This window comes from Oncorhynchus tshawytscha, linkage group LG12 (assembly GCF_018296145.1).
Source record: "Oncorhynchus tshawytscha isolate Ot180627B linkage group LG12, Otsh_v2.0, whole genome shotgun sequence".
Taxonomy (NCBI): domain Eukaryota; kingdom Metazoa; phylum Chordata; class Actinopteri; order Salmoniformes; family Salmonidae; genus Oncorhynchus; species Oncorhynchus tshawytscha.
The window spans coordinates 26,397,648-26,424,180 of NC_056440.1; the positions used below are offsets into that span (position 1 = coordinate 26,397,648).

A 26,533-nucleotide genomic window follows, 5' to 3' on the forward strand; every position below is an offset into this window, starting at 1 on the left:
AATACCTATCTGCATAGAAGTGAAACTCCAGTCCCAAAAATTGGAGCATCCCAAACGTATCATATAGATTACAAATAAGAATGGTCCCAGAACAGTGCCCTGAGGGACCCCTTGTGACCTTTTTTTACTCACAAGAGTGACAAACTCTCACCTGTCAGTTGGTTTAAAAAAATGTGTAGTTCCACCATTTTATATGTCTGACACCTGGTCTGTCCTGTGTGTAGACTTGTGTGCTGCTGCTCCAGTTTGTGGAGGCCATAGTGGTTCTGATCCGGCAGACATCGCACCTGCGTGTGACCAGAGCTCTCAGACCCATATTCCTGGTGGATTGCAGATACTGTGGTGCCGTGCGAAGGTATACACACACACTTTTTTTAAATTAAGTCACTGAGAAATGTTGTTTGCAAAGCGTGAATAACTGTTGTGTGTTGTCATCCTCTTGTCCAATCAGAAACCTGCGTCAAATTTTCCAGTCCCTTCCCCCTTTTATAGACATCCTGCTGCTGCTGCTCTTCTTTATGGTCATCTTTGCCATCCTGGGTGAGACACACACACCATTTTGGATGTTCTTCAAGGTTGAAAAAGACATTGATCCTAGATGAAAATCCTTGATGAGTCTCCAAAAACAGTGGACAATTGAACAGTGGAAATTAAATTATTTACAACTTCAAAATGAATAAAATCCATTCTCTTTTATTGTGCCTGTTTGAGTATGGCTCTGTTCTCTCTCTCTACAGGCTTCTGTCTGTTCTCCCCTAATACTTCTGATCCGGTGAGTGATAATGACATTTGCTGTATGTTGTGCCTCTGTAGAAGACTGCTAGTCTTGTGTTAGCTGGAGTGGTCTACCTTATACTGGTCTCACACCTTTTTGTCTGGTGTTCTCTCTCCTCAGTACTTCAACACTCTGGAGAACAGCATCGTGAGTCTTTTTGTGCTCGTGACCACCGCAAAGTAAGGCTCCGATACCACACACACACACACCATCTCCTGCTTTACACATCAGTCTGTATAATAGTCTGATGTTTCATACTGACTGTTTTGATTGTATTACTCTCTAAAGACAGTATATTGCCTGATGCAGTGTTTCTGCTGCATTCATTTAGCTGTGGCGCTGCGCCACGGCAAAACAATTGCCGCCACTGCAAAAAATAACAGTTTAACATCATAGTATTTCTACCAAAGAAACTTTCAGTAAAGTTTTATGTGTATTTGCTTTTCCTCAGTAAATAGATCTGTCTGGGTACAACACCATTCTAAAGGTTATTTAGCTGTTTGCTGTGGGCCACTGTGGCGGCTAAACCTGCCTGCGTGCGAAACAGTGCACCGTCCTCCAAACAGCACGCTAGACACTGGAGAGACCTGTGGCTCGAAACACAGTGCACCGTCCTCCAAACAGCACGCTAGTCACTGGAGAGACCTGTGGCTCGAAACACAGTGCACCGTCCTCCAAACAGCACGCTAGTCACTGGAGAGACCTGTGGCTCGAAACACAGTGCACCGTCCTCCAAACAGCACGCTAGTCACTGGAGAGACCTGTGGCTCGAAACACAGGTCACTTGAATCACTTCAGAGTGCACCGCCTTCAGTCGGAGAGAGAGCGCGCCATATTAGGAACTCCGTCATCCTCAGGTCTCACCTCTCACTTACTCAAGTCTCACCCCTCCTCAAGCCTCACCCTCCCCTAGTCAAATATCGGTGTCAAGTACCAGTGGCGTATCGCAGTTTTGCGAGGCCCCCTGCAAGGTCAGAGCAAAAAACAACAACCAATCAAAAGCAGCAAACTTCTTGCAATTTGACACATTTAACCATGTGGCAAAGAGGAAAAAGTAGCAGTTTTAAAGCTAATTTCATGTTATTCTACCATGAGGCTGAGAGAGTTTCATTTCCAGCTAATTTCCATTTTGCAATGGCTTATGACATGTTCATATGCTACCTGGGCCCCCAACCAAAAATAAATACACTGGACTGCAGCTCCAGTTGTCAGAAAAGGGAGAGAGTAGGGCAGGTAGCCCACTGTCTAATTAAAATTGTTATTCATTTTGGAATACAATGCCCCCCCACTGCTACTAACACTGGCCTGATGATATTACCAAAAACAATACACTATGAATATATGCAGAAACTGCTTCTCCAATAGAAATCCCCAATCACACTTGTAGGCAATGTCATGGTGACGTTAGCTAGCATAGCTCATGTACAGAAACAAGTCAATGGGTCTTACGGTCGTGCCGCGTCGAACTGCACATTTGCAGGCCGTTAAATGAAAGGCACTCCTTCGATATAAAGTTGTTTTTGACAAAAATAAAAATGCTTCAGTTCGTCACTTTCACAAGGTTGTAGTAATGACAGGTTCAGCTACTTAAATTGTCTCATCTGTTTAGCCTTTTAGAATTAGATAAAATTAACAAGGACACTTTTTTTTCACTTCTCCCATTAACTTGCCAAATCCCGGTCTCGTCTGTCGAGCCTGTTTCATGACGTGTTTCACGGAAGTATTGCGATGTTGCGCCTCTGGGTTTGAAAACTCCATGGTATTACTCCCAAGACAGAATGGTGCCTGTTGAGATTGTATTCATCTCTAAGTATTGTGCCTGTTGGGATTGTATTACTCTCTCAAGACAGCATGGTGCCTGAGGAGGTTGTATTGCTCTCTCAAGACAGCATGGTGCCTGAGGAGGTTGTATTGCTCTCTCAAGACAGCATAGTGCCTGAGGAGGTTGTATTGCTCTCGCAAGACAGCATAGTGCCTGAGGAGGTTGTATTGCTCTCGCAAGACAGCATAGTGCCTGAGGAGGTTGTATTACTCTCGCAAGACGCATAGTGCCTGAGGAGGTTGTATTACTCTCTCAAGACAGCATAGTGCCTGAGGAGGTTGTATTACTGGGGCGGCAGGGTAGCCTAGTGGTTAGTGTTGGACTAGTAAACGGAAGGTTGCAAGTTCAAATCCCCGAGCTGACAAGGTACAAATCTGTCGTTCTGCCCCTGAACAGGCAGTTAACCTACTGTTCCTAGTCCGTCATTGAAAATAGGAATTTGTTCTTAGCTGACTTTCCTAGTTAAATAAAGGTAAAATAACATTTTTAAAAAATAACTCAAGACCGCATAGTGCCTGAGGAGGTTGTATTGCTCTCTCAAGACCGCATAGTGCCTGAGGAGGTTGTATTGCTCTCTCAAGACAGCATAGTGCCTGAGGAGGTTGTATTGCTCTCTCAAGACAGCATAGTGCCTGAGGAGGTTGTTTTGCTCTCTCAAGACAGCATAGTGCCTGAGGAGGTTGTTTTGCGCTCTCAAGACAGCATAGTGCCTTATGAGACTTCTGGTGTGTCCTGTTTCCTCTAGCTTCCCAGATGTGATGATGCCAGCGTACTCTCGCAACCGCTGGTCCTGTGTCTTCTTCATTGTCTACCTCTCCATAGAACTTTACTTCATCATGAACTTGGTATACACACACAGACACACAGTATGTTGTTTCCCACCTGTGCACCCTATGGCCATGGTATAACACTGTGTGTTGCAGCTCCTGGCGGTGGTGTTCGATACGTTTAACGGTGTTGAGAAGATGAAGTTTAAATCTCTGCTGCTTCACAAACGCTCTGCTATCGACCATGCCTTCCAACTTCTGGTCAGCAGACAGGTACATACACACACACACGTTTAGCCCCCACCTAAAGTGTCTGTAATTTGTGGTAACTTATGTATAACTGTTGCATTTCGTGTGTGTGTGTGTTGTCTCCCCAGAGGCCAATGGGTGTGTCTCTGAAGCAGTTCGATGGTCTGATGCGTTTCTACAGACCTCGTATGTCATCCAGAGACCGCTTCCTCACATACAAGGCCCTTAACACTGCAGGAGCACCCATGCTCAGGTAACACACATACACTCATGCAAACATCACAAGCAAACACACACATACTGTAAGTGTTGTTGTTTTAAAGAAGTCTTTGTGATGTTCTGTTGCAGCCTGGATGACTTTTATAAGTTCTATGAAGTCATCGGTCTCAAATGGAAGGTAAGCCTAACACACTGTCGTGACGTGATTACTATTAATCTGATGACTATTATTTATCTTATCAACTAACTGTTTAATTGTTACTCAAATGTAACAATTAACTCATTAGAAATTTGGGGCACCACGGGAAGAGTTACCATCTCCTGATTTAAACTTGAAAGATATATAGCTATCTCTTACATCAATAACAGTCACTTATGAATCATTACCTCTTGAATCTGCAAGAACTCCAGCATTTTCTGATTAAATCAATTGGGGTAGAACTGAATCATTTATTTACTAAATAAATAATAACACAGAATAGACATACACACTTACATGAGATAAAAGTCCCTAGTGGACTGACAAGATATGATGGCTTGTTACACATATGGAGAGGGAGGGGTTGGTAAAGCGAGGGAGAGACAACACTTGGATACATTGGAACCTACGCTCAAAGGAATAGTATGCACATGAACCACCGCTCATTCGGATAAGAAATGCAATGTATATATTTACACGTAGATGTCTTTCTCTGTCGTCTCTCTGTTGAAACCAATCGATCCGTCTATGGGGTGTGGCTTGATGTAAGGCTTTGGTTGTCCACCAGAGGTCAAATGTCTTTAGTTGTAGAGCTTCTCTGATAGTGAAGTGTTTGTTAGAATAGATACTTCAGTTGCACCAATGGTTGTCTGAGATGGGATTCTTCCTTCCCACCTCAAGTTCTAGGACCACTTTTACATGCACAGCTGCAGAATGTGAATGTTTCTGGTCTCGTAGTGGGGGGGTTATCTTCTCACTTCGTGTTGGTTTTCAGAGTTTCCAACCATTTCAATGTGTGGACCATGGTATCACGTCTTTTGGCCTTACCATTTTCAGCCTTGTAGCCACCGCTCCACACTGTCTAGTCTGAATGTAAATTTCGTTACCAAGGCTTTTATACTCAGGTAAAAAGGGGGTGTTCCATCACGCCGACACAATGTCTGTGCTCACATGGGCGTGGTTACTGACTAGGTAAAAGTTATGAAAAAAAATTATCTAATTTAGAAGACATTTATAACTTAACTAAAATACTCTCATACTTAATCATATGTTTTATACAACATCTAGATGTAAACTTGACAAATAGAATGTGTACCCTTTCCGAGTTAGTTATTTCGTTATACCATCCTTAATGACATTGCAAAATAATAAACATTATGACATGATTATTCTTTAGATCCCCACTGACCATTCTTAACATTCCTATCTTATAAATATTGTTCCCATTTTCACTTTCTGGACAAAAAGGTTTTGGCGGCCAAAGTCTCTCTACACAAAGCAAATTTTTTTCCCAATACTGCAGGGCAGGAAAGACCCTTTTGTGGCATACAGTATATGACCGGGTGTTAAGGTTTCAAAACCGGCACCTCTCCCCCTGGCTATCTGTCAGCCATTTGCCAAGCTGATCTGGAACCTTTGATCCTCACCCAGGAGAGAGTCATGACAACACACACACACACAATTATCCCATTTCTCTGTGTGGATACCTGTACCTGTATACACACCTCTGTGGCGTTTGTGTGTGTGATTGTACTCTGTAGGCACGGCGGAGCGGGGAACACTGGTTTGATGATCTTCCACACACTACTTTTCTTATCTTCAAAGGTGATTCTTACTTTTTCCCTTCTATCTTCCATCCATCCATCTAATGCTGTGTTCCTCTTATCTAGGGTGACTCAGACTGACTGACCTCCTTCTGTTTATGTTTCTAACAGGCATCAACCTGCTGGTCAAGTCTAAAGCCTTCCAGTATACCATGTGTAAGTGGACATCCACTATTAGTAGTTTATAGTACTATTATCTGTGTTGTCATCCTATGACAAATCTTACTCTAGGACAGCCTAACTTTCCTCTCTCTCCTCTCTAGATGTGGTGGTGGCCGTTAACGGAGTGTGGATCTTAGTAGAGACCTACATGTTGAATAGTAAGAGTCTTAGTAGAGACCTACATGTTGAATAGTAAGAGTCTTAGTAGAGACCTACATGTTGATTAGTAAGAGTCTTAGGGACCTACATGTTGATTAGTAAGTCTTAGTAGGGACCTACATGTTGATTAATAAGAGTCTTAGTAGGGACCTACATGTTGAATAGTAACTAAACCTATTCCCAAACTATAAAGTGCATTTAATGCAGATTCTCTATTGAGCATGCTTTTTAGTTCAGGACTAGACTCAATCTGTAAGGTTGTTTCTGATCTCTGTCCTGGCCCCTCCCCCTGCAGGTGGATTCTCCTGGTCCAGAATGGTTCCCTGGAGCTACATCGTCTTCCTAACGAGTAAGAACTCTCTCACACACACACACACACACACACACACACACACACACACACACACAGAGCCACCTCTTTGTCACTAGTGAGAACACACATTTGTACTCCCCCTCTTTCTCAATCTCTAGTCTATGGGGTGGAAGTGTTGTTGAAGATAACAGGCTTGGGGCCGTTGGCCTACTTCAGCTCTGGCTGGAACCTGTGAGTACCGACCATTAAACCCTAACACCTTACCCTCAAACATTAGCATGTCCACTGTGATTATCTAGTAGCCTAGTAGCCATCAGTGTCTCTGTGTTCGCCTCACCAGGTTTGACTTCTCTGTGACTGTGTTTGCCTTTCTGGGCTTGATTACTCTGGCCTTCGACATGGAGCCCTTCTACTTCATTGTGGTGCTCAGACCGCTGCAGCTACTCAGGTGGGTTACTATGACAACACACATCTATGTTTTCAGGGGTATTTTGTTAGGTACATGTTATATGTAGATTTTATAAATATTGTATTGATCATCACTTGTAAGTGTGTGTGTTTTCTCGCTCAGGTTGTTTAAGATAAAGCAGAGGTATCGCAATGTGTTGGACACCATGTTTGAACTCTTCCCAAGGATGGCAAGGTAACGCCTTTACTTCCTGACCTCTGAACCATAAACCACTATATTTACATACAAGGCAGGTATGAGACTTTTAATAAGAACCTTTGTTTGTGTGTGTGTGTGTGTGTGTGTGTGTGTGTGTGTTCTCAGTCTGGGGCTGACACTGATTATCTTCTACTACTCCTTTGCCATCGTGGGGATGGAGTTCTTCGCTGATGTCGTTTACCCTAACTGCTGCAAGTGAGTCACACACACACTCCTCATACACACAGTTTCCTCACACACACCAACCGGTAAGTCTACCCTGACACGTTGTTCGAGGCAGAGCCTACCACAGACTATGAATTCTACAAGGATATTGGAGCTCTAGTAATATGACTACAAGATGGCTATCTTGGTTCACATGGGTTTCAGTTATGTTATTTCTCTCTCTATTCTCTATCTACTCTATTTCTCTCTCACTCCTCTCTCTACTCTATTTCTCTCTCTCACTCCTCTCTCTCACTCCTCTCTCTCACTCGCTCGCTCACTTACTCCTCTCTCTACTCTATTTCTCTCTCACTCCTCTCTCTCTACTCTCTTTCTCGCTCTCGCTCACTCCTCTCTCTCACTCCTCTCTCTCTCGCTCTACTCTATTTCTCTCTCATACCCCCCCTATCAGTACCAGTACAGTAGCAGATTCCTACAGGCAGATCAATGTAACCATAGGCAACAGGACGGTGCTGGACGAGGGCTACTACTATCTCAACAACTTCAACAATATCCTCAGCAGCTTTGGTAAACACATGCGCACACAGTAGTCGATACTAGGCAGTTCCCTGTTTTATTTATATATATATACTGAACAAAAATATAAACACAACATGCAACAATTTCAAAGATTTTACCGAGTTACAGTTCATACATGGAAACCCAATTTGAAATAAATTCATTAGGCCCTAATCTATGGATTTCACATGACTGTGCAGGGCTGCAGCCATAGATGGGCCTTGAAGGGCATAGGCCCATCCACTTGGTAGCCAGGCCCAGCCAATCAGAATAATGTTTTCCCCACAAAGGGGCTTTATTACAGACAGAAATACTCCTCAGATCCCCCCCACTCCCGTCAAGACGATCCCGCAGGTGAAGAAGCCGGATGTAGAGGTCCTGGGCTGGAGTGGTTACATGTGGTCTGCGGATGGGACGCCGGTTGGACGTACTGCCAAATTCTCTAATATGAGTTTGTAGAGAAATGAACATTAATTTCTCTGGCAACAACTCTGGTGAACTTTTCTGCAGTCAGCTTGCCAATTGCACGCTCCCTCAACTTGAGACATCCGTGGCATTGTGTTGTGTGACAAACTGCACATTTTAGAGAGGCCTTTTATTGTCCCCAGCACAAGGTGCACCTGTGTAATCAGCTTCTTGATATTCCTCACCTGTCAGGTGGATGGATCATTTTGGCAAAGAAGAAATGCTCACTAACAGGAATGTAAACAAATTTGTGCACAAAATCTAAGCTAATTAAGCTTTTTCTGCAGGTTTTTTTCAGCTCATGATACATGGGACCAACACTTTACATGTTGTGTTTTATATTTTTGTTCAGTGTAATAAAGTGCTAGGGATTGATTTGGAATTCAGGATCTCTCTCCATCTCTTCTCTGCAGTGACTCTGTTTGAGCTGACTGTGGTAAACAACTGGTACATCACCATGGTAATACTCTGTTCGTCCTTACAATGAATGCTGCCTGTCTGATTAAACTTCTGCTGCTGCCTGACTGTCAAGCTTGTCCAGCGTTGTGATTGGTTGCTGAGGTTGATTGACAGCTGCTGTCCCCTACCCTACAGGAAGGAGTGACATCCATGACCACTCACTGGAGCCGCCTCTACTTCATGACCTTCTACATCGTCACCATGGTAAGACCGGTTTTGTATGTGTGTGCACGTACACTACCATTCAAGAGTTTGGGGTCACTTAGAAATGTCCTTGTTTTTGAAAGATAAGCAAAAAAAAATGTCAATTTTAAAATAACATCAAATTAATTAGAAATACAGAGTAGACATTGTTAATGTTGTAAATGACTATTGTAGCTGGAAATGGCTGATTTTTAATGGAATATCTACATAGGCGTACAGAGGCCCATTATCAGCAACCATCATTCCTGTGTTTCAATGGCACGTTGTGTTAGCTATTCCAAGTTGATCATTTTAAAAGGCTAATTGATCATAGGAAAACCCTTTTGCAATTATGTAAGCACAGCTGAAACTGTTGCCCTGCTTAAAGAAGCAAGACAACTGGCCTTCTTTAGACTAGTTGAGTATCTGGAGCATCAGCATTTGTGGGTTCGATTACAGGCTCAAAATGGCCAGAAACAAATAACTTTTTTTCTGATACTCGTCAATGTATTCTTGTTCTCAGAAATGAAGGCTATTCCATGTGAGAAATTGCTAAGAAACTGAAGATCTTGTACAACGCTGTGTACTACTCCCTTCACAGAACAGCGCAAACTGTCTCTAACCAGAATAGAAAGAGGAGTGGGAGGCCCCGGTGCACAACTGAGCAAGAGGACAAGTAGATTAGAGTATCTAGTATGAGAAACAGACGCCTCACAAGTCCTCAACTGGCAGCTTCATTAAATAGTACCGGCAAACACCAGTCTCAAAGTCAACAGTGAAGAGGCAACTCCAGGATGCTGGCCTTCTAGACAGAGGACCTCTGTCCAGTGTCTGTTCCTTTGCCCATCTTAATCTTTTCTTTTTATTGGCCAGTCTGAGTTATGTCTTTTTCTTTGCAACTCTGCCTAGAAGGCCAGCATTCCGGAGTCGCCTCTTCACTGATGACATTGAGGCTGGTGTTTTGCGGATACTTTTTAATGAAGCGGCCATTTGAGGACTTGTAAGGCGTCTGTTTCTCAAACTAGACACACTAATGTACTTGTCCTCTTGCTCAGTTGTGCACCGGGGCCTCCCACTTTCTATTCTGGTTAGAGCCAGTTGCACTGTTCTGTGAAGGGAGTAGTACAGTGTTGTACGAGATCTTCAGTTTCTTGGAAATTTCTCGCATGGAATAGTCTTCATTTCTGAGAACAAGAATAGACTGACGAGTTTCAGAAGAAACCTCTTTGTTCCTGGCCATTTTGAGCCTGTAATTGAACCCACAAATGCTGATGCTCCAGATACTCAACTAGTCTAAAGAAGACCAGTTTTATTGCTTCTTTAATCATCACAACAGTTTTCAGCTGTGCTAACATAATTGCAAAAGGGTTTTCTAATGATCAATTAGCCTTTTTAAAATGATACATTTGGATTAGCTAACAGAATGTGCCATTGGAACACAGGAGTGATGGTTGCTGATAATGGGCCTCTGTTCGCCTATGTAGATATTCCATTAAAAATCAGCCGTTTCCAGCTACAATAGTCATTTACAACATTAACATTGTCTACATGGTTTTCTGATCAATTTGATGTTATTTTAATAGACAAAAATGGTGCTTTTCTTTCAAAAAGGACATTTCTAAGTGACCCCAAACTTTTGACCGGTAGTGTATGCTTGTTTTTGTGTGTGCAAGCGTGTGTAATAATTTCCCTCTGTCCTCTCTAGGTGGTGATGACCATCATTGTTGCCTTCATCCTGGATGCGTTTGTGTTCCGTATGAACTACAGCCGGAAGAACAAAGAACCACTGTTAGATCCTGAGGGTAAGTCTGTGTGTGCGCGAGTGAACGGTCAAAGTAAGATGAGAATGGTGTAGTGTGTGTGTGTGTGTAAAGATGGTGTTTGTGTGGTGTAGATGAGAACGGTGTAGTGCTTGAGGTGTGTGTAAAGATGGTGTGTTGTAGATGAGAATGGTATAGGGTTTGAAATGTGTGTGTAAAGATGGTGTGTTGTAGATGAGAACGGTATAGGGTTTGGTGTGTGTGTAAAGATGGTGTGTTTGTGTGGTGTAGATGAGAACGGTATAGTGTTTTTTTTGTGTGGTGTAGTGTTTGAAATGTGTGTGTGTAAAGATGGTGATTTTTTTGTGTGGTGTAGTGTTTGAAATGTGTGTAAAGATGGTGTGTTTGTGTGGTGTAGATGAGAACGGTATATATAGTGTTTGAAATGTGTGTATAAAGATGGTGTGTTTTTGTGGTGTAGATGAGAACGGTATAGTGTTTGAGGCAGAGGTGAGTCGTGACGAGGCGTTGGCCACTCTGGAGCTTTATAAGAAGACGTGTCCAGGGCTCTCCTCACTTAACTCTCTACAGGGAGTACTGCTGGCCATGGACCGCAGTGGGGTGAGAACACACAGACCTACACTCACAAATACACGCACACAAACCCCGTCCTACACTCTTACAAATATAGACACGTGTTTGTGTGTGTGTGTAGAGCTCGTCTCTGGTGTATCTGGGTCGGAGGTCGCGGACCAAGAGTGACCTCAGCATGAAAATGTACGAGGAGGAGATTCAGGTGAGTCACATTGCCATGACAACCAGAACCCTGCAGACTGCTCCATCTTAGATGTCACTTTAAATGAGACTTGATCTAGTTGAAGACAGGATGTTGATCTTCCCTCACTGTCTAACTAATGGGATTACACAAATGACTATATTTCTGACTTGTCAGTTGTGACACTTTTTTAAAGTGTGTGTGTGTGTGTGTGTGTGTGTGTGTGTGTGTGTGTGTAGGAGTGGTATGCTGAGTACTCCAGAGAGAATTTACCCCAGTCAGACAGAAGCCTAGTGGAGAGAGAGCTGGACATCCCTCCTCCCTGCCCTGAACGAGAATCCTAACCCCAGCTCAACTCACAAGGACTACTTAGCACCAACTAATACTCACTGTTTCTCTCTTTGACTTCAGTCATCATGCCACAGAGCACTCTGAACTAAATGTTTTCCACAATGACAATACGGAGACACACTCCATCTCTTACCTCCCTCCACCCATCCTGAGGGTTTGTACTCTGGCATCCTGTTGGACAGTCGGGATGTGGACAGATGTGATGTCACTGGACTACAGCCTGGATCCCAGCAGTGATTTGTGTTGATATAAATCATGTTGTTTTCTCTCTGACTGGATCACAGTGTTCAAACAGGTTTAAGAGCTTTATCCAACCCTTACAGGACTTAGTCTGCTGATGCATGGATAGGAGAAGCAGAGGTTAGGGTTTGGCCCTCTAGCTGTGAGACAGAGCTGATGTTCAGGACCTGAGTATGATGAGACACTAGGATGGACTTGGGATTTCACAGTACTCTTTTTTTTTTTTTTACTGCATGAAGAGGACACATTTGGACAGGGGATGGGCACACACCATAGAGATAAATAGAGGACTCTAGTGCCCAAAAGCCTGGTGTAGCCTGGGCAATGCCATTGAGGACTTTAACCATTTTGAAGTAGTCAATTGGGTGGGACTTTCTATGGCTTAAGGAAGGAACAAATCATTCTATCCAGGTCATCAGGAAGGATCAGCCAATGAATTATACTCGTACCCAGACATTCCATAACTGCATGTGGCAGTACATCACTAACCTTGGCTTTATACCTGTTCAAACACACTCCAGGTGGCAGTAAATCACCAACATTGGCTTTATACCTGTTCAAACACACTCCAGGTGGCAGTAAATCACTAACCTTGGCTTTATACTTGTTCAAACACACTCCAGGTGGCAGTAAATCACTAACCTTGGCTTTATACCTGTTCAAACACACTCCAGGTGGCAGTAAATCACTAACCTTGGCTTTATACCTGTCCAGGTCAGTAAAACACACCTGTTCCAGGTGGCAGTAAATCACTAACCTTGGCTTTATACCTGTTCAAACACACTCCAGGTGGCAGTAAATCACTAACCTTGGCTTTATACCTGTTCAAACACACTCCAGGTGGCAGTAAATCACTAACCTTGGCTTTATACCTGTTCAAACACACTCCAGGTGGCAGTAAATCACTAACCTTGGCTTTATACCTGTTCAAACACACTCCAGGTGGCAGTAAATCACTAACCTTGGCTTTATACCTGTTCAAACACACTCCAGGTGACAGTAAATCACTAACCTTGGCTTTATACCTGTTCAAACACACTCCAGGTGGCAGTAAATCACTAACCTTGGCTTTATACCTGTTCAAACACACTCCAGGTAGAAGTAGTAAAATAAGAATTGATTACTGCAAAATGGAGAATGCCTCAATGGTGCTGCCAATGCTCTGACGCTGTAATGGGACAGAATGTTACATCCTCCATCTCTATGAGATGAACACTGCTGCATGTAGATACACACTCTACAGCCTATTTTGTAGCCACTCCCCCTCCTGTGTTCATTCGTCATCGGACTGTCCTGGCATCAAGACACGCCCACCCTGTCTGCCAGTAGTAATCTCAGCCCCCTCAAAAGCCACTACACACACCCCTCAAACCCCTGCACCTGTCCAGTAACCTACAGCTATATCTCCTAACCAGTGTTTCAACAAACCTAAGACAGTACTTTACTTTTATAACTTGTCAGTGTATTAAATTAGGAATAATTTAAATAAATGTTTCACTTTGTCAAATGCATTTGCATAGCTACCTTAACTGACTTGGCCTAGTTAAATAAAAATAAAAAGCTAAGAACAAATTCTTATTTACAATGATGGCCTACCCCGGACGATACTGGGCAAATTGTGTCGTCCTGAGACTCCCAATCACGGCCGGTTGCGATACAGCCTGGATTTGAACCACGGTGTCTGTAGTGACGCCTCAAGCACTTACATGCAGTGTCTTAGACCGCTGCACCACTTGAGACTTCGGGCTCAGACTAGCCCTGAGATATGGCTATAGACAACACCTGGTTGTTACATGAAGGATGTTTTTATTTTAGATCTTTAACAGAGACCATACACAATCAACATCTCAGAACCTACACATGAGTCGACACATAAGAACCTTTATCGAACCAGGAAAAGCCCATTGAGACCCAGAGTCTCTTTTTCAAGGGAGACCTGGACAAGAAGGCAGCTACAAACAATCAATATTAGAATTAAAACATACATCAATTCAACATGGGGGGAAAAAAGCATCTACACTCCTGTAACAGTCTCCCTTATTTGTTTTATTAAGTCAGTGGCCCTAACATATCTAGATGAAGCATTGGTTGTAGACTATTCCATGCACCTGTAAGTAGCAATCACCTAGCAGGCCCGGTAACTGCTGGCGGTGAAGGAGACCAGACTACAGAGTTAAAATGCTTTGTAGATGAACACATACAAATGTAGCTTTCTGCGCATATAAAGTGAGGTCCAACCTGCAATGGTGGGTGAGTGACTTGGCATTTGTAATAAAGAGTAAGGATGCATGACAGAGGAGGCTGCATGCATATACAACAAGTCACCATAATCAATTACAGAGAGAAAAGTGGCCTGATCAATCTTCTTTCTGGCCATAAGTGGGAAGCAAGCCTTATTACAAAAATAAAACCCCAATTTCAATTTAAGCTTCCTCACAAGATTATCCAAATGAACTTTAAAGGTCATGTCATCCAACCATATACCTTGGTATTTGTAGGATGACACTATTTTCAATGGATAAGCCACCAGATGTGACAATGCTATCCTTCTCTGGCTGAGTGCTAGCTCTGGTAAAGGTCATGAATTTAGTTTTTTGTACATTCAATACCAGTTTGAGAACACAAAGGGAGGCCTATAGTGACTGAAAAGCAGTCTGGAGCTCTTCAACAGCCTGAACCAGAGAAGGTGCACATGAATATATGACTATCATCTGCATATAGATGCAGCTTTACTGGTTGCATCCCATTTCCCAAATCATTAATACACATTGAGAACAACACAGCAGCTAAAATGCACACCTCTATTAATCTAGACTTGTGATTGTCAGCATATACATATTGGTTTAGGAACTGATTACTGCCCCGTTACCGAGTCTAGCTAGCAACAATTCATGGTCAACTGAATCAAATGCCTTTGATAAATCAATGATAAAAAGCAACATTGTGCTGCAGTTGTGGTGCTAAAACCAGACTGAACCCGGCTCAGTATGTTCTCTTCAGTTAAGATGTTTAACGGAGTTCACTAGGGACTTGTGATCTACCTGGAGCTCAGTTCCTTTAACACATACACACAGCCCAGACAAAGTTCTAACAGCATCCTTTACCAAAGGTGCAAATATCTATCAGGGGCAGTAATGTATTACCTCTATATCTATCATACATCTGTCACAGTAAAGAAAACTATTTCTTAATAAAACATTTTTTAAACAATGTTTGAAGCTACTACGTAAAGTAGCTTGTTTAGGGCCATCTTCAAATCATTTTAACAGCTGCGCCCTACTGTTTCATGTTTCAGAAGTTGGAACTATATAGGTATTTCTATGCCATAAAACGCATAGAGCACATTTGACAATTTACTCACAACCATTACATATAGCAGTGTGTCTCGCTAAGATAGGAGACACTGCATTCACATTGATTTAAAGGAGATAATTCCCTAGTGCTACTGCAGCTTTTTTCTTGTATTTCTTCTCCTTGTTGGTATATGGGTTACTTTTAAAACAGTGTTGCTTTCACATAAGATTCACGGGATGTTGCCTGTAAGAACAATTGTCCCTACAGTCATTTCTGTATAATTGTTTTGGGTGGACCCTAGGAAGAGAAGCTGTTCTCAAGTAACAGCTAATAGCAATCTAAATATAAAAATACAGTCAGTGCAAACGGACTAAAGTAAAGCCACAGGGTGATTTGCTCCAATTCAATTAAGGCCCAGTGTTATTGGCTTTAAGTCACTCAGGTCTCAGACAGTCTTGTCAGTACTCACAGGCAGCTCCACCAGACTGGTCCATCCCTTACATCCCTTACTGGCTTCCGGTGTGGATAAAGCCAAACTCAGTGAGCAGCGCAACCAGGAGGAAGATTCCATAAGACCGGCCCATGTGGAAACAGTGCAGAGGAACCAGGATGAAGGAGAGGACCAGAGAGAGACCCAGAGAACCTGCTAGAGCCCAGGTCAACAAACCTGCAGGTTCAAACTAGGGGGTGGGGATAAGGGGGTGGGGGGGTTGAAATAGGGTAATACCAGTCCAATCATGTGGAAACTGAAAAAAGGTGTTGCACAGAGTTCAATATCGGGACGGCTGCAATTCTCTCTCATTGATAAACATTTTCATTTATTTCCTGATAAAACTCCTATCCTACACACTTCAGACAAAGACATTTCTCTGGTCACTACCTCTCTACAAATGTTTATGACACCCAATTAAAAACTCAGCTCATATATATACAAACAGTTGAAGTCTGAAGTTTACATACACTTAGGTTGGAGTCATTAAAACTCGTTTTTCAACCACTCCACAAATTTCTTGTTAACAAACTATAGTTTTGGCAAGTCGGTTAGGACATCTACTTTGTACATGACAAGTAAGTTTTCCAACGATTATTTCACATATAATTCACTGTATCACAATTCCAGTGACTCAGAAGTTTACATACACCAAGTTGACTGTGCCCAAATTCCAGAAAATGATGTCATGGCTTTAGAAGCTTCTGATAGGCTAATTGACATAATTTGAGTCAATTGGAGGTGTACCTGTGGATGTATTTCAAGGCCTACCTTCAAACTCAGTGCCTCTTTGTTTGACATCATGGGGAAATCCACCAAGACTTCCGGAAAAACATTGTAGACCTCCACAAGTCTGGTCCAACGCCTGAAGGTACCATGTTCATCTGTACAAAGAATAAACACCATGGGACCACGCAGCCGTTATACCGCTCAGGAAGGAGACGCGTTCTGTCTCCTAGAGATGATCGTACTTTGGTGCGAAAAGTGCAAATCAATCCCAGAACAGCAGGAGGAAAAAGGTACTAAAGTATCTATCCACAGTAAAACAAATCCTATATCGACATAACTTGAAAGGCCACTCAGCAAGGAAGAGGCCACTGCTCCAAAACCGCCATAAACAAGCCAGACTACGGTTTGCAACTGTACATGGGGACAAAGATTGTACTTTTTGGAGAAATGTCCTCTGGTCTGATGTAACAAATATAGACCTGGAAAGCCATAATCACCATCGTTATGTTTGGTGGAAAAAGGGGGAGGCTTGCAAGCCGAAGAACACCATCCCAACCGTGAAGCATGGAGGTGGCAGCATCATGTTCTGGGGGTGCCTTGCTGCCGGAGGGACTGGTGCACTTCACAAAATAGATGGCATTATGAGGAAGGGAAATGATATGGATATATTGAAGCAACATCACAAGACTTCAGTCAGGAAGTTAAAGCTTGGTCACAAATGGGTCTTCCAAATGGACAATGACCCCAAGCATACTTCCAAAGTTGTGGCAAAATGGTTTAAGGACAACAAAGTCAAGATATTGGAGTGGCCATCACAAAGCCTTGACCTCAATCCTATAGAAAATATGTAGGCAGAACTGAAAAAGCATGTGCGAGCAAGGAGGCCTACAAACCTGACTCAGTTACACCAACTCTGTCAGGAGGAATGGGCCAACATTCACCCAACTTATTGTGGGAAGTTTGTGGAAGACTACTTGAAATGTTTGACCCAAGTTAAACAATTTAAAGGCAATGTTACAAAATAATAATTGAGTGTATGTAAACTTCTGACCCACTGAGAATGTGATGAAAGAAATAAAAGCTGAAATAAATCACTCTACTATTATTTTGACATTTCAAATTCTTAAAATAAAGTGGTGATCCTAACTGACCTAAGACAGGGAATTCTACTATAATTAAATGTCAGGAATGTATAAATGTATTTGGCTAAGGTTTATGTAAACTTCTGACTTCAACTGTGTGTGTGTGTGTGTGTGTGTGTGTGTGTGTGTGTGTATATATATATATATACAGTGCCTTGCGAAAGTATTCGGCCCCCTTGAACTTTGCGACCTTTTGCCACATTTCAGGCTTCAAACATAAAGATATAAAACTGTATTTTTTTGTGAAGAATCAACAGCAAGTGGGACACAATCATGAAGTGGAACGACATTTATTGGATATTTCAAACTTTTTTAACAAATCAAAAACTGAAAAATTGGGCGTGCAAAATGATTCAGCCCCCTTAAGTTAATACTTTGTAGCGCCACCTTTTGCAGCTGTAAGTCGCTTGGGGTATGTCTCTATCAGTTTTGCACATCGAGAGACTGACATTTTTTCCCATTCCTCCTTGCAAAACAGCTCGAGCTCAGTGAGGTTGGATGGAGAGCATTTGTGAACAGCAGTTTTCAGTTCTTTCCACAGATTCTCGATTGGATTCAGGTCTGGACTTTGACATTCTAACACCTGGATATGTTTATTTTTGAACCATTCCATTGTAGATTTTGCTTTATGTTTTGGATCTGGATCATTGTCTTGTTGGAAGGCAAATCTCCATCCCAGTCTCAGGTCTTTTGCAGACTCCATCAGGTTTTCTTCCAGAATGGTCCTGTATTTGGCTCCACCCATCTTCCCATCAATTTTAACCATCTTCCCTGTCCCTGCTGAAGAAAAGCAGGCCCAAACCATGATGCTGCCACCACCATGTTTGACAGTGTGGATGGTGTGTTCAGGGTGATGAGCTGTGTTGCTTTTACGCCAAACATAACGTTTTGCATTGTTGCCAAAAAGTTCAATTTTAGTTTCATCTGACCAGAGCACCTTCTTCCACATGTTTGGTGTGTCTCCCAGGTGGCTTGTGGCAAACTTTAAATGACACTTTTTATGGATATCTTTAAGAAATGGCTTTCTTCTTGCCGCTCTTCCATAAAGGCCAGATTTGTGCAATATACGACTGATTGTTGTCCTATGGACAGAGTCTCCCACCTCAGCTGTAGATCTCTTCAGTTCATCCAGAGTGATCATGGGCCTCTTGGCTGCATCTCTGATCAGTCTTCTCCTTGTATGAGCTGAAAGTTTAGAGGGACGGCCAGGTCTTGGTAGATTTGCAGTGGTCTGATACTCCTTCCATTTCAATATTATCGCTTGCACAGTGCTCCTTGGGATGTTTAAAGCTTGGGAAATCTTTTTGTATCCAAATCTGGCTTTACACTTCTTCACAACAGTATCTCGGACCTGCCTGGTGTGTTCCTTGTTCTTCATGATGCTCACTGCGCTTTTAACGGACCTCTGAGACTATCACAGTGCAGGTGCATTTATACGGAGACTTGATTACACACAGGTGGATTGTATTTATCATCATTAGTCATTTAGGTCAACATTGGATCATTCAGAGATCCTCACTGAACTTCTGGAGAGAGTTTGCTGCACTGAAAGTAAAGGGGCTGAATAATTTTGCACGCCCAATTTTTCAGTTTTTGATTTGTTAAAAAGTTTGAAATATCCAATAAATGTCGTTCCACTTCATGATTGTGTCCCACTTGTTGATTCTTCACAAAAAAATACAGTTTTATATCTTTATGTTTGAAGCCTGAAATGTGGCAAAAGGTCGCAAAGTTCAAGTGGGCCGAATACTTTCGCAAGGCACTGTATATATATATATATATGACAGGGTACTGAAGCTAAGAGCAGACGTACCGTCACCACTGGCTCGTTGTTAAACATCTGCATCAGACAGCCAATGCCCACTCCAATCAGCATGTCTGAGAGGAACACGGTCAAGGCAGAAACATGATTCATACACAGCAGAGGTACACACACACACACTCGCATTATGCTTTTCACAGTCAAACACACACACACTCCCATTATGCCTGCACAAACATGTCCAGAAGACACACAAAAGGATACTAAAGATTCCCCCAAAGCAGGCTGATATTGCCATCTGAGGGTATCCCTGGCGAGCGATGGTGACGTCAGAAAAACTATCTGGTAATAAACAGATTCAACACTACAGCAAGCAAGCAGTCAGTCTGTCTTCTGTTGAATGATTAGTAGGGGAGTGCAGATAACCTCAGTTTGTGTGTATGTGTCTTACCCCCTATGCTGTTTCCCCAGGCCAGCAGTGTGAGACCCAGTAAATTGTTGGACAGACTGAAGACCACACCGAGCATGTGCAGGATACTGACCACCTCCAAGGCTGCAGCACTGATCCATATCGCACTCACCACAAAGCCCAGCAGAGAGAACAGCTATGGAGAAAACCCACACACATCATACACACTCACCACAAAGCCCAGCAGAAAGAACAGCTATGGACAAACCCCACACACATCATACACACTCACCACAAAGCCCAGCAGAGAGAACAGCAATGGACAAACCCCACACACATCATACACACTCACCACAAAGCCCAGCAGAGAGAACAGCTATGGACAAACCCCACACACATCATACACACTCACCACAACACCTAACAGAGACAACAACAGTTATGGAAATAAGGAATGTGTCTGTGTATGTGTTCTTACTGAGTGGTATGGCGGGGGGTGGTTGTTGGTGGTGGTGAGGAAGACTATGGCAGAGAGGAAGAGGCCAAAGAGCAACGTCAATGCCCAGACAGGAAACTGATCCTCGATCTGATACATCCCGTCTAGAGAGAGAAAGAGACACCAGTCCAGTGGGTTAGCCCACTTCTTCTGGAGAGGATGTCACATTTTACAGAATAGAGATTGAGGTTCTTTGACCACACACCCATACACAGTAGTGGTGCGCAGATCAGCTGTTTGTTCACCTGCAATTGCTAACAACGCATCCGCCAGACTATATGTGATAAATTGAAAATATGAAGACCGCACCCAACCCTAACCCTCTAATATAGAAAATGCGCTGTAGGCTACAGGCAGAGATGGCGGAACAATTTGTGGGCAGGGGGTGCCCGATGTAGATACATTTCTGCTTATTTCTGACATTTTGGTAGGCTGTGTGTTAGTCAACTTGTCTATAATTATATACATGCAGCTTCTCTTCTGTCATTATATGTTGCCCCAGAAGACTAAATAAACTCTTGCTCGCCAGAATATGTTTCATTGTTTCAATCTACTTGACATTGGTAACGTTCTCGGTCATCTCGGATTCTTTCGTGGAGCAGTTTAGGGACCGGGGAGAAAATACATTTAAAAATGAAAGATTTTCTCTGCAAAATTTCCAAATGACATCAGTTTGACCAGTTGTAAGGAAATAGAAAGCTATAAAAACGACCCAACAGGTTTCTGATAAGATTTCAGTTCGGCTTGGATGCACATTTTATGTGGTTTAAATACTAGCTTTTATGATACTGATCAAGATATCACCTCTACAGCAGTGGAATGGCATCATACACCTGGAAACCATGTGTTTGATGTATTTTATACCATTCCACTAATTCCACTCCAGCCTATACCACGAGCCCGTCCTCCCCAATTAAGGTGCCACCAACCTCCTGTGCTCTACAGACTGTATCGAACTGCACTTTCACATTCTCTCAAGATGCTGAAAGAAATAAATCATATTTCTCCACTCCTGTTCCCATATCCACATTTTTCCTACATTTGGTGCAAGATAGCCTTAATATTAAAATAATTAAGCATATGTGAGAGGTTATAGCTCTACAGTCAGTGTCCAGATTTCAGTTTCCATTTAACCCATCTGAACAGTAGGCAGTCCAGTTCCCTTGGCGTGCCATAGGCCCATTTGAAGTCCCTGTCTTGTGACTGTCAAATTTGTATAGGGCCTCACAATCATCACACAGCTGGCAATGCTGTCATCCTCTTAACAATTCACCAAATCTTTCACAAACATTACTTTTCTGGCCCTCCTTTCCCTTTATTTTCAACTCTCCATTTCACAGTTTCTCTTAATTAAAAACTCTGCCTCAGTGGATTGACATTAACTTTCTCTGCCTGTTCGAAAAAAGCTATTTGGCATGCGTAACGCCTTGATCACATCGACAGCGTCACTGAGCAAAATGTTACACATCATCATCTGGCTCTGTGTGCAACAAAATGTCAACCTTCACCTTCTGCTACCATTTCTGTCAAGCCGTCTACACATACAGTTTGACGCATACGTTCAACGTAAGCATCACACAACGCACTGCAACTGCCTCTGCAACGCCATGCTGCAGGGCAAACACAGTGTTCCATTGGAAATTAATGTACTTCTGGTGTACCAGAAGTACATTCATGCTGTCGGTGTGATCGAGGTGTAAAGCTTACACTTATGCACTAATACCAGATTGGTTTGTCTTTCACTATTCTAGGCTAAATGTGACCTATAGATCTAAATAGCACAAGAATTATACATTTGTGGATTTTTTAAGGAGTTAAACCCAGGTGGGCAGCAGATAACGAGTTAACCTGCGCTTCACTAATACACAGGCATGTAGACTTACACTCTCCAGAACGGAAGGTGAGCACACACACCAGTGGTGCGGTGATCAGGTGGAGGCAGTTTAATGGTCTTCTCCAGTTCCTGTCTTCTTTATCAGGATCCACCACTGGAACAGTCAGCAGCAGCAGCACCTCCAGTGGCATCTGGTGGACAGGGGAGAAACTGCAGCTCAGTAACCACACATTCAAGCACACAATGATGCTCCTCCTGTCCAAATAAAAACATATGGTCTGGCTCTGTTCACAACCCCTGTCATAACACTGACTCCTAATTATTACAGTTCTGCCAATAGAAAAGTGCAAAGACAACTTCAGATTGGCAAATAGAAAAACACACATACAGTCATGCATGCACACCTTTACTATTTTGATGGCCCTCCAGCGCCAGGACTTCCTCCTCCAGATCCTGCTGTCCACCGGGTTGAGAGAACTCAACAGGATGGAACTGGTTGATTCACAGTAGGGCAGCAGGGGACAGTACTCACTGTCTATACACGCACAAACACAAACACTTGACTGGATTGATTCTCGTAGCACACCCCAGCGGAATAACTTAGTAGAATGTACACATGATTGTGGTTGTTACCGTAGTCCTCCTGGATGCTGCTATTAGATATAAGAATTGCCTCATCATCGGACTCAGACGACTGGAACTCTGCAGACAGATATGACTGTCAGACACACAATCTTGTACAGCTAACCTTGTGGGGACACACAATTCAGTCCCATTCAAAAGCCTATTTTTCCCTATCCTGTACTCTTACCCTAACTCTAGCTCCTAACCCTTAATGTAATTCCAACCCTAACACTAATTCTAACCTTAACCCTAAACTCCCTAGAAATAGCATTTGACCTCGTGGGGACTAACAAAATGTCCCCAATTGGTCAAATATTTGTTTGTTTACTATTCTTGTTTGGACCAGAATAGTTAAACACGTCCACCAGGTGACACTCACTGTGTGTGTGTGTGTGTCAAATTAAAAAAATATATTAAAATAAAATATTTGTCACATTTGAGTTATTTCACAGTTAGTGTAGACTTACTTACGGGCCGTTCCCAACAATGCAGAGTTTGATGTGTGTGTGAGTGTGTTACCTGGTACATGTGTTGAGCTCTGGATGGAACTTCTGGTCGCGGAGTGTTTCTGATGACTGTAGATGTAGGCACTCGCGATGACTGTTATCACATACACCACATATAGCCCCAGGTACCCTACAGAGAGAAACAAACACCTTATTCTTATTTCACCCCATTCACCCCAGTGTAAACAGTCCTAACTTCTGAAGTGCACTGAATACTGTGTCTAGGTCTGTAATATTTTGACTGGGTTCAAGCTTGAGGGACACAGAGGCATGACTGATAGATGAACCTGAAATAGAGAGAGGTTTGGTGTTGTGTAGCTCCCAGGGTAATGTTGACTACTACAACCATGACACAACTCTTATTCAACTCTAACGCAAGAAGTCTAACCCAACTGTGTCTGTGTTTACCCAGTGTCTCTCCCAGTGATATAGTTCCTCTGTAGAGGATGACGATGGTCCAGAAGACAGCAGCCATGTAGAAGATGACATCACGCAGGAAGGGGCGGGACGCCACAGTGAAGGGTTTGACCAATGACACAGCCCCGGCAACCACAGTTGTTACGAAGATACCCGCTCCTATGGACAGAGGGAAAGAGGGATTAAAGGAGCATGTCTACTCTGACTGAACAGTGCTTCTATAGCAAGGCGTTGTATGTGTACGTACCAAACATTGCTCCTATAGCCAGGCCAGCAGTGTGTGGACGGGAGAAGGCCACTGTGGCACTGAAGACATCTGGGGCTCCATTACCTAGCACCAGGAACGTAACACCCTGACACACACTGTTAGGGAAAACACTTCTGGTGCTAGAGTAGAGTTTGTTTGTGAGTGTATTTGTGTGTGTGTATGACGAGATGATAATTTAAGCAGATTTAAAGGAATATTCATGAAAATATGTTGAATGCGATACAGTGTGTGTGTGTGTGTGTGTGTGTGTGTGTGTGTGTGTGTGCTGTAGAGGGATACAGCCACGTTGTGTGTGAGTCGAAGGGAGGAGGAGATGGCTGAGAGGTTGGGACAGAAGCTGAAGATAGATGCGCCTTAAGTCAATCAATAGTTAACCTAGAACCCCCCAGCCTCAAACACACACAGTATGTAACAACAGTCTGGTGGACATTTGCTTTCTCTGTGATACATGTGATCAGTCACATGACCAAATCACAAGCATTAAAGTAAGTCATCTCCCTGAGAGGAAACCTTAACCATGACACACTCATCTCAGGTGGTCAAGTGACTAGGCCCATCCCACTGAGCACAGACGTCAATTCAACGTAATTTCATTGAAATAACATGGAAACAACATTGATTCAACCAGTGTGTGCCCAGTGGGATGTGACCATATCAACTTGAACTGCTGAAGATAACGCTGTTGTAACCCTGCAGTCAACGAAACACAACCACAAACACCACTCTCTTTACAGCCAGCGTACAGCAAGAGACAGAGACTGTTACGAAACTCATGTTTCTCAGTCTTATAGAGAGTCTGTAAACTTAACTTACAGGCTGTAAAGACATTATAAACAGAGCATGTAAGTGACACTTACAACTTTGATGCAGTTAGTCCCAGAACTATGAACAAGAACAACAACCAAATAATCTGTAGAGAGAAGAGGGATAGAGATGAAAGATTAGTTCTGACATGGCCAAAACGTCAATGTTTAAAATATTAAATTACTTTTATATCAAAATGGGCAGGTGTTGCATCTCTTCTTCTCCACAAATAACTAGTGTAGCCTCTACTACTAGGCCTACAGCCTGGGCCTCTGGGGTAACCCAGACTGGGTGGACACCCTGAGGACAAATCCTCAGTTAAACACTTGTCGTGGAAATGTTTAACCAAGTGAGAGAGACTGTGTCATTTCTTCAAACAATCATCTTTATTGAATAAGAATTGCAATAATGAAGCTGGTCAACCATACACTCTGAAGTGGAAGGCTGAGAGCTCAACCATACAAAAAATACAGAGGTCTTACAGCAGACCTAATATAGCAGACCTAAAAATGCTTAGTCATGGCTGGTTCCACCCCTGCCCGGCAGATCGGGGCATCACAAGCTACCTTGTGTTCACATCTTGTGGTTATGTGTACCAGGTGATGTTCACCCCCCCTCCATTTGGCTTAGTTTGTCAGAAGCAAAGTTGATTAGAAACAATAGCACGTTTGTTCTGTTCCTCAGGCTCTCTATCTTGAGTTGCGCCATGTCCTTGACCATACACTCAGAGGGTCTTCTGGGAGCTAGAGGGGAACCATCCTTTTGCAGAAGCACAGCATTGGTAGTTATGAAAATCTCTTAGCAATCTCTTACTATTGCCAAGCTCATAGTTGTTAACTATCAATATTCATACAGATATAATCAACAAAGCAGGTAAATATGTAATTTGTCCCTCACTGCCTGATTTCATGACTCTGTGTTTTACTGCATGGCTCAGTTAAAGCTGATGTAAATTGTAAATCCAGCTTTATTAGAGGAAGATCTACTCAGAACAGAGGGAAGTATCCATTACTAGCTTCTATTGAGGTTGCTTCAGCTTCCTTATTTCAATTTAAGTCATTCTGGGTAGTAAGAGCACCTGCTATTGACAAGGCACACACACTTACACAGAGTGTGATGGTGAGGGGTGTGAGGTCGGGTGGTAGTAGACAGAAGGTCATCTTGAGGTAGTTGATGAAGCTGTCTTCCATACTGCAGTCTGGGGTGGTCTTCACAAACGCACAGCGATCAACAGCACTCAGGTTCATCACTATGGCACACTGAAAGACAAATGCATGCCCACACACACACACACATCATCAATACATCACACTGGAGAGGGGATAAGCTTACAAAGAAATAATGGTTAAATCTGGATACTGGCAACCATCATCTCTCACACTGAGCTCAACACAGACAGGTTAGCTGAGAACCTAATGAAAACAAAGCAGCGCTTTAAGGGAACAGAAGGCCTAGTGTTGTTGTGATTCTGGATGGCCAGATAGAGTAGCTTGCAACAATGACAAACATTCACTAGCTAGCTAACGAACAACTGTAATGATGTATTTGAGAGACAAGTGCTCATTGTGCAACTTTATGTTTTCAATAAACATTGGAGATGTTTCATGTTGTCAACAATCTAAGCCAACCCTGTCTGTTTTACCCCTAGTTGCGCACATGTCGTTTTGTTGCTAAACAACCAACCCCTCTATACAGCCTGACATTGAAGGTGTTATAATACCCATGAAACCATTTGTCCTAAAGGGAAGTTTAGAAACACTTCCCTAATTTTAAGAGTTTCTAAAATCCCCTATAGGACAAATTAATGGTGGAAATAACGATTGGAACCATTTAATTCTTCTTCGATGAGGTTTAATGCCGGTTGGC

The 26,533-nt window shown here is 42.8% G+C and overlaps 2 protein-coding genes across 5 annotated transcripts in view; one reads left to right on the forward strand and one right to left on the reverse strand.

The window, feature by feature from the left end:
- The window catches only part of tpcn1 (two pore segment channel 1), a 24,548-nt gene extending 12,182 nt beyond the window's left edge, over window positions 1-12,366 (forward strand). For 2 of the 4 annotated variants that reach the window (XM_024438594.2, XM_024438595.2), the window contains 23 exons: window positions 225-355; window positions 452-540; window positions 738-772; window positions 896-954; window positions 3,343-3,442; window positions 3,521-3,637; window positions 3,742-3,866; window positions 3,962-4,010; window positions 5,573-5,636; window positions 5,747-5,791; window positions 5,899-5,955; window positions 6,252-6,305; window positions 6,428-6,500; window positions 6,610-6,717; window positions 6,841-6,912; window positions 7,042-7,131; window positions 7,553-7,668; window positions 8,538-8,584; window positions 8,719-8,787; window positions 10,472-10,568; window positions 11,008-11,147; window positions 11,242-11,322; window positions 11,541-12,366. In XM_024438594.2, coding sequence (XP_024294362.1) covers window positions 225-355; window positions 452-540; window positions 738-772; window positions 896-954; window positions 3,343-3,442; window positions 3,521-3,637; window positions 3,742-3,866; window positions 3,962-4,010; window positions 5,573-5,636; window positions 5,747-5,791; window positions 5,899-5,955; window positions 6,252-6,305; window positions 6,428-6,500; window positions 6,610-6,717; window positions 6,841-6,912; window positions 7,042-7,131; window positions 7,553-7,668; window positions 8,538-8,584; window positions 8,719-8,787; window positions 10,472-10,568; window positions 11,008-11,147; window positions 11,242-11,322; window positions 11,541-11,645 — 1,923 coding nt within the window. In that variant the 3' untranslated portion in view covers window positions 11,646-12,366. Of the gene's footprint in view, window positions 1-224; window positions 356-451; window positions 541-737; window positions 773-895; window positions 955-3,342; window positions 3,443-3,520; window positions 3,638-3,741; window positions 3,867-3,961; window positions 4,011-5,572; window positions 5,637-5,746; window positions 5,792-5,898; window positions 5,956-6,251; window positions 6,306-6,427; window positions 6,501-6,609; window positions 6,718-6,840; window positions 6,913-7,041; window positions 7,132-7,552; window positions 7,669-8,537; window positions 8,585-8,718; window positions 8,788-10,471; window positions 10,569-10,660; window positions 10,729-10,760; window positions 10,983-11,007; window positions 11,148-11,241; window positions 11,323-11,540 lie in introns of those variants that run through there. The other 2 variants (XM_042331512.1, XM_024438596.2) reach the window with 2 other exon arrangements.
- Window positions 12,367-15,204: 2,838 nt separating this feature from the next.
- Window positions 15,205-25,942, reverse strand: LOC112263942 (mitochondrial sodium/calcium exchanger protein-like). Its single transcript, XM_042331514.1, has 12 exons — window positions 25,774-25,942; window positions 23,843-24,773; window positions 23,587-23,754; window positions 23,192-23,308; window positions 22,682-22,750; window positions 22,453-22,583; window positions 22,098-22,239; window positions 20,197-20,318; window positions 19,761-19,914; window positions 19,574-19,651; window positions 19,361-19,425; window positions 15,205-15,866 (listed from the first exon to the last, which is right to left on the reverse strand). The coding sequence occupies exons 2-12, from the start codon at window positions 23,847-23,849 to the stop codon at window positions 15,693-15,695; spliced, it is 1,227 nt and encodes a 408-aa protein (XP_042187448.1). The 5' UTR covers window positions 23,850-24,773; window positions 25,774-25,942; the 3' UTR covers window positions 15,205-15,692.
- Window positions 25,943-26,533: the final 591 nt, after the last annotated feature.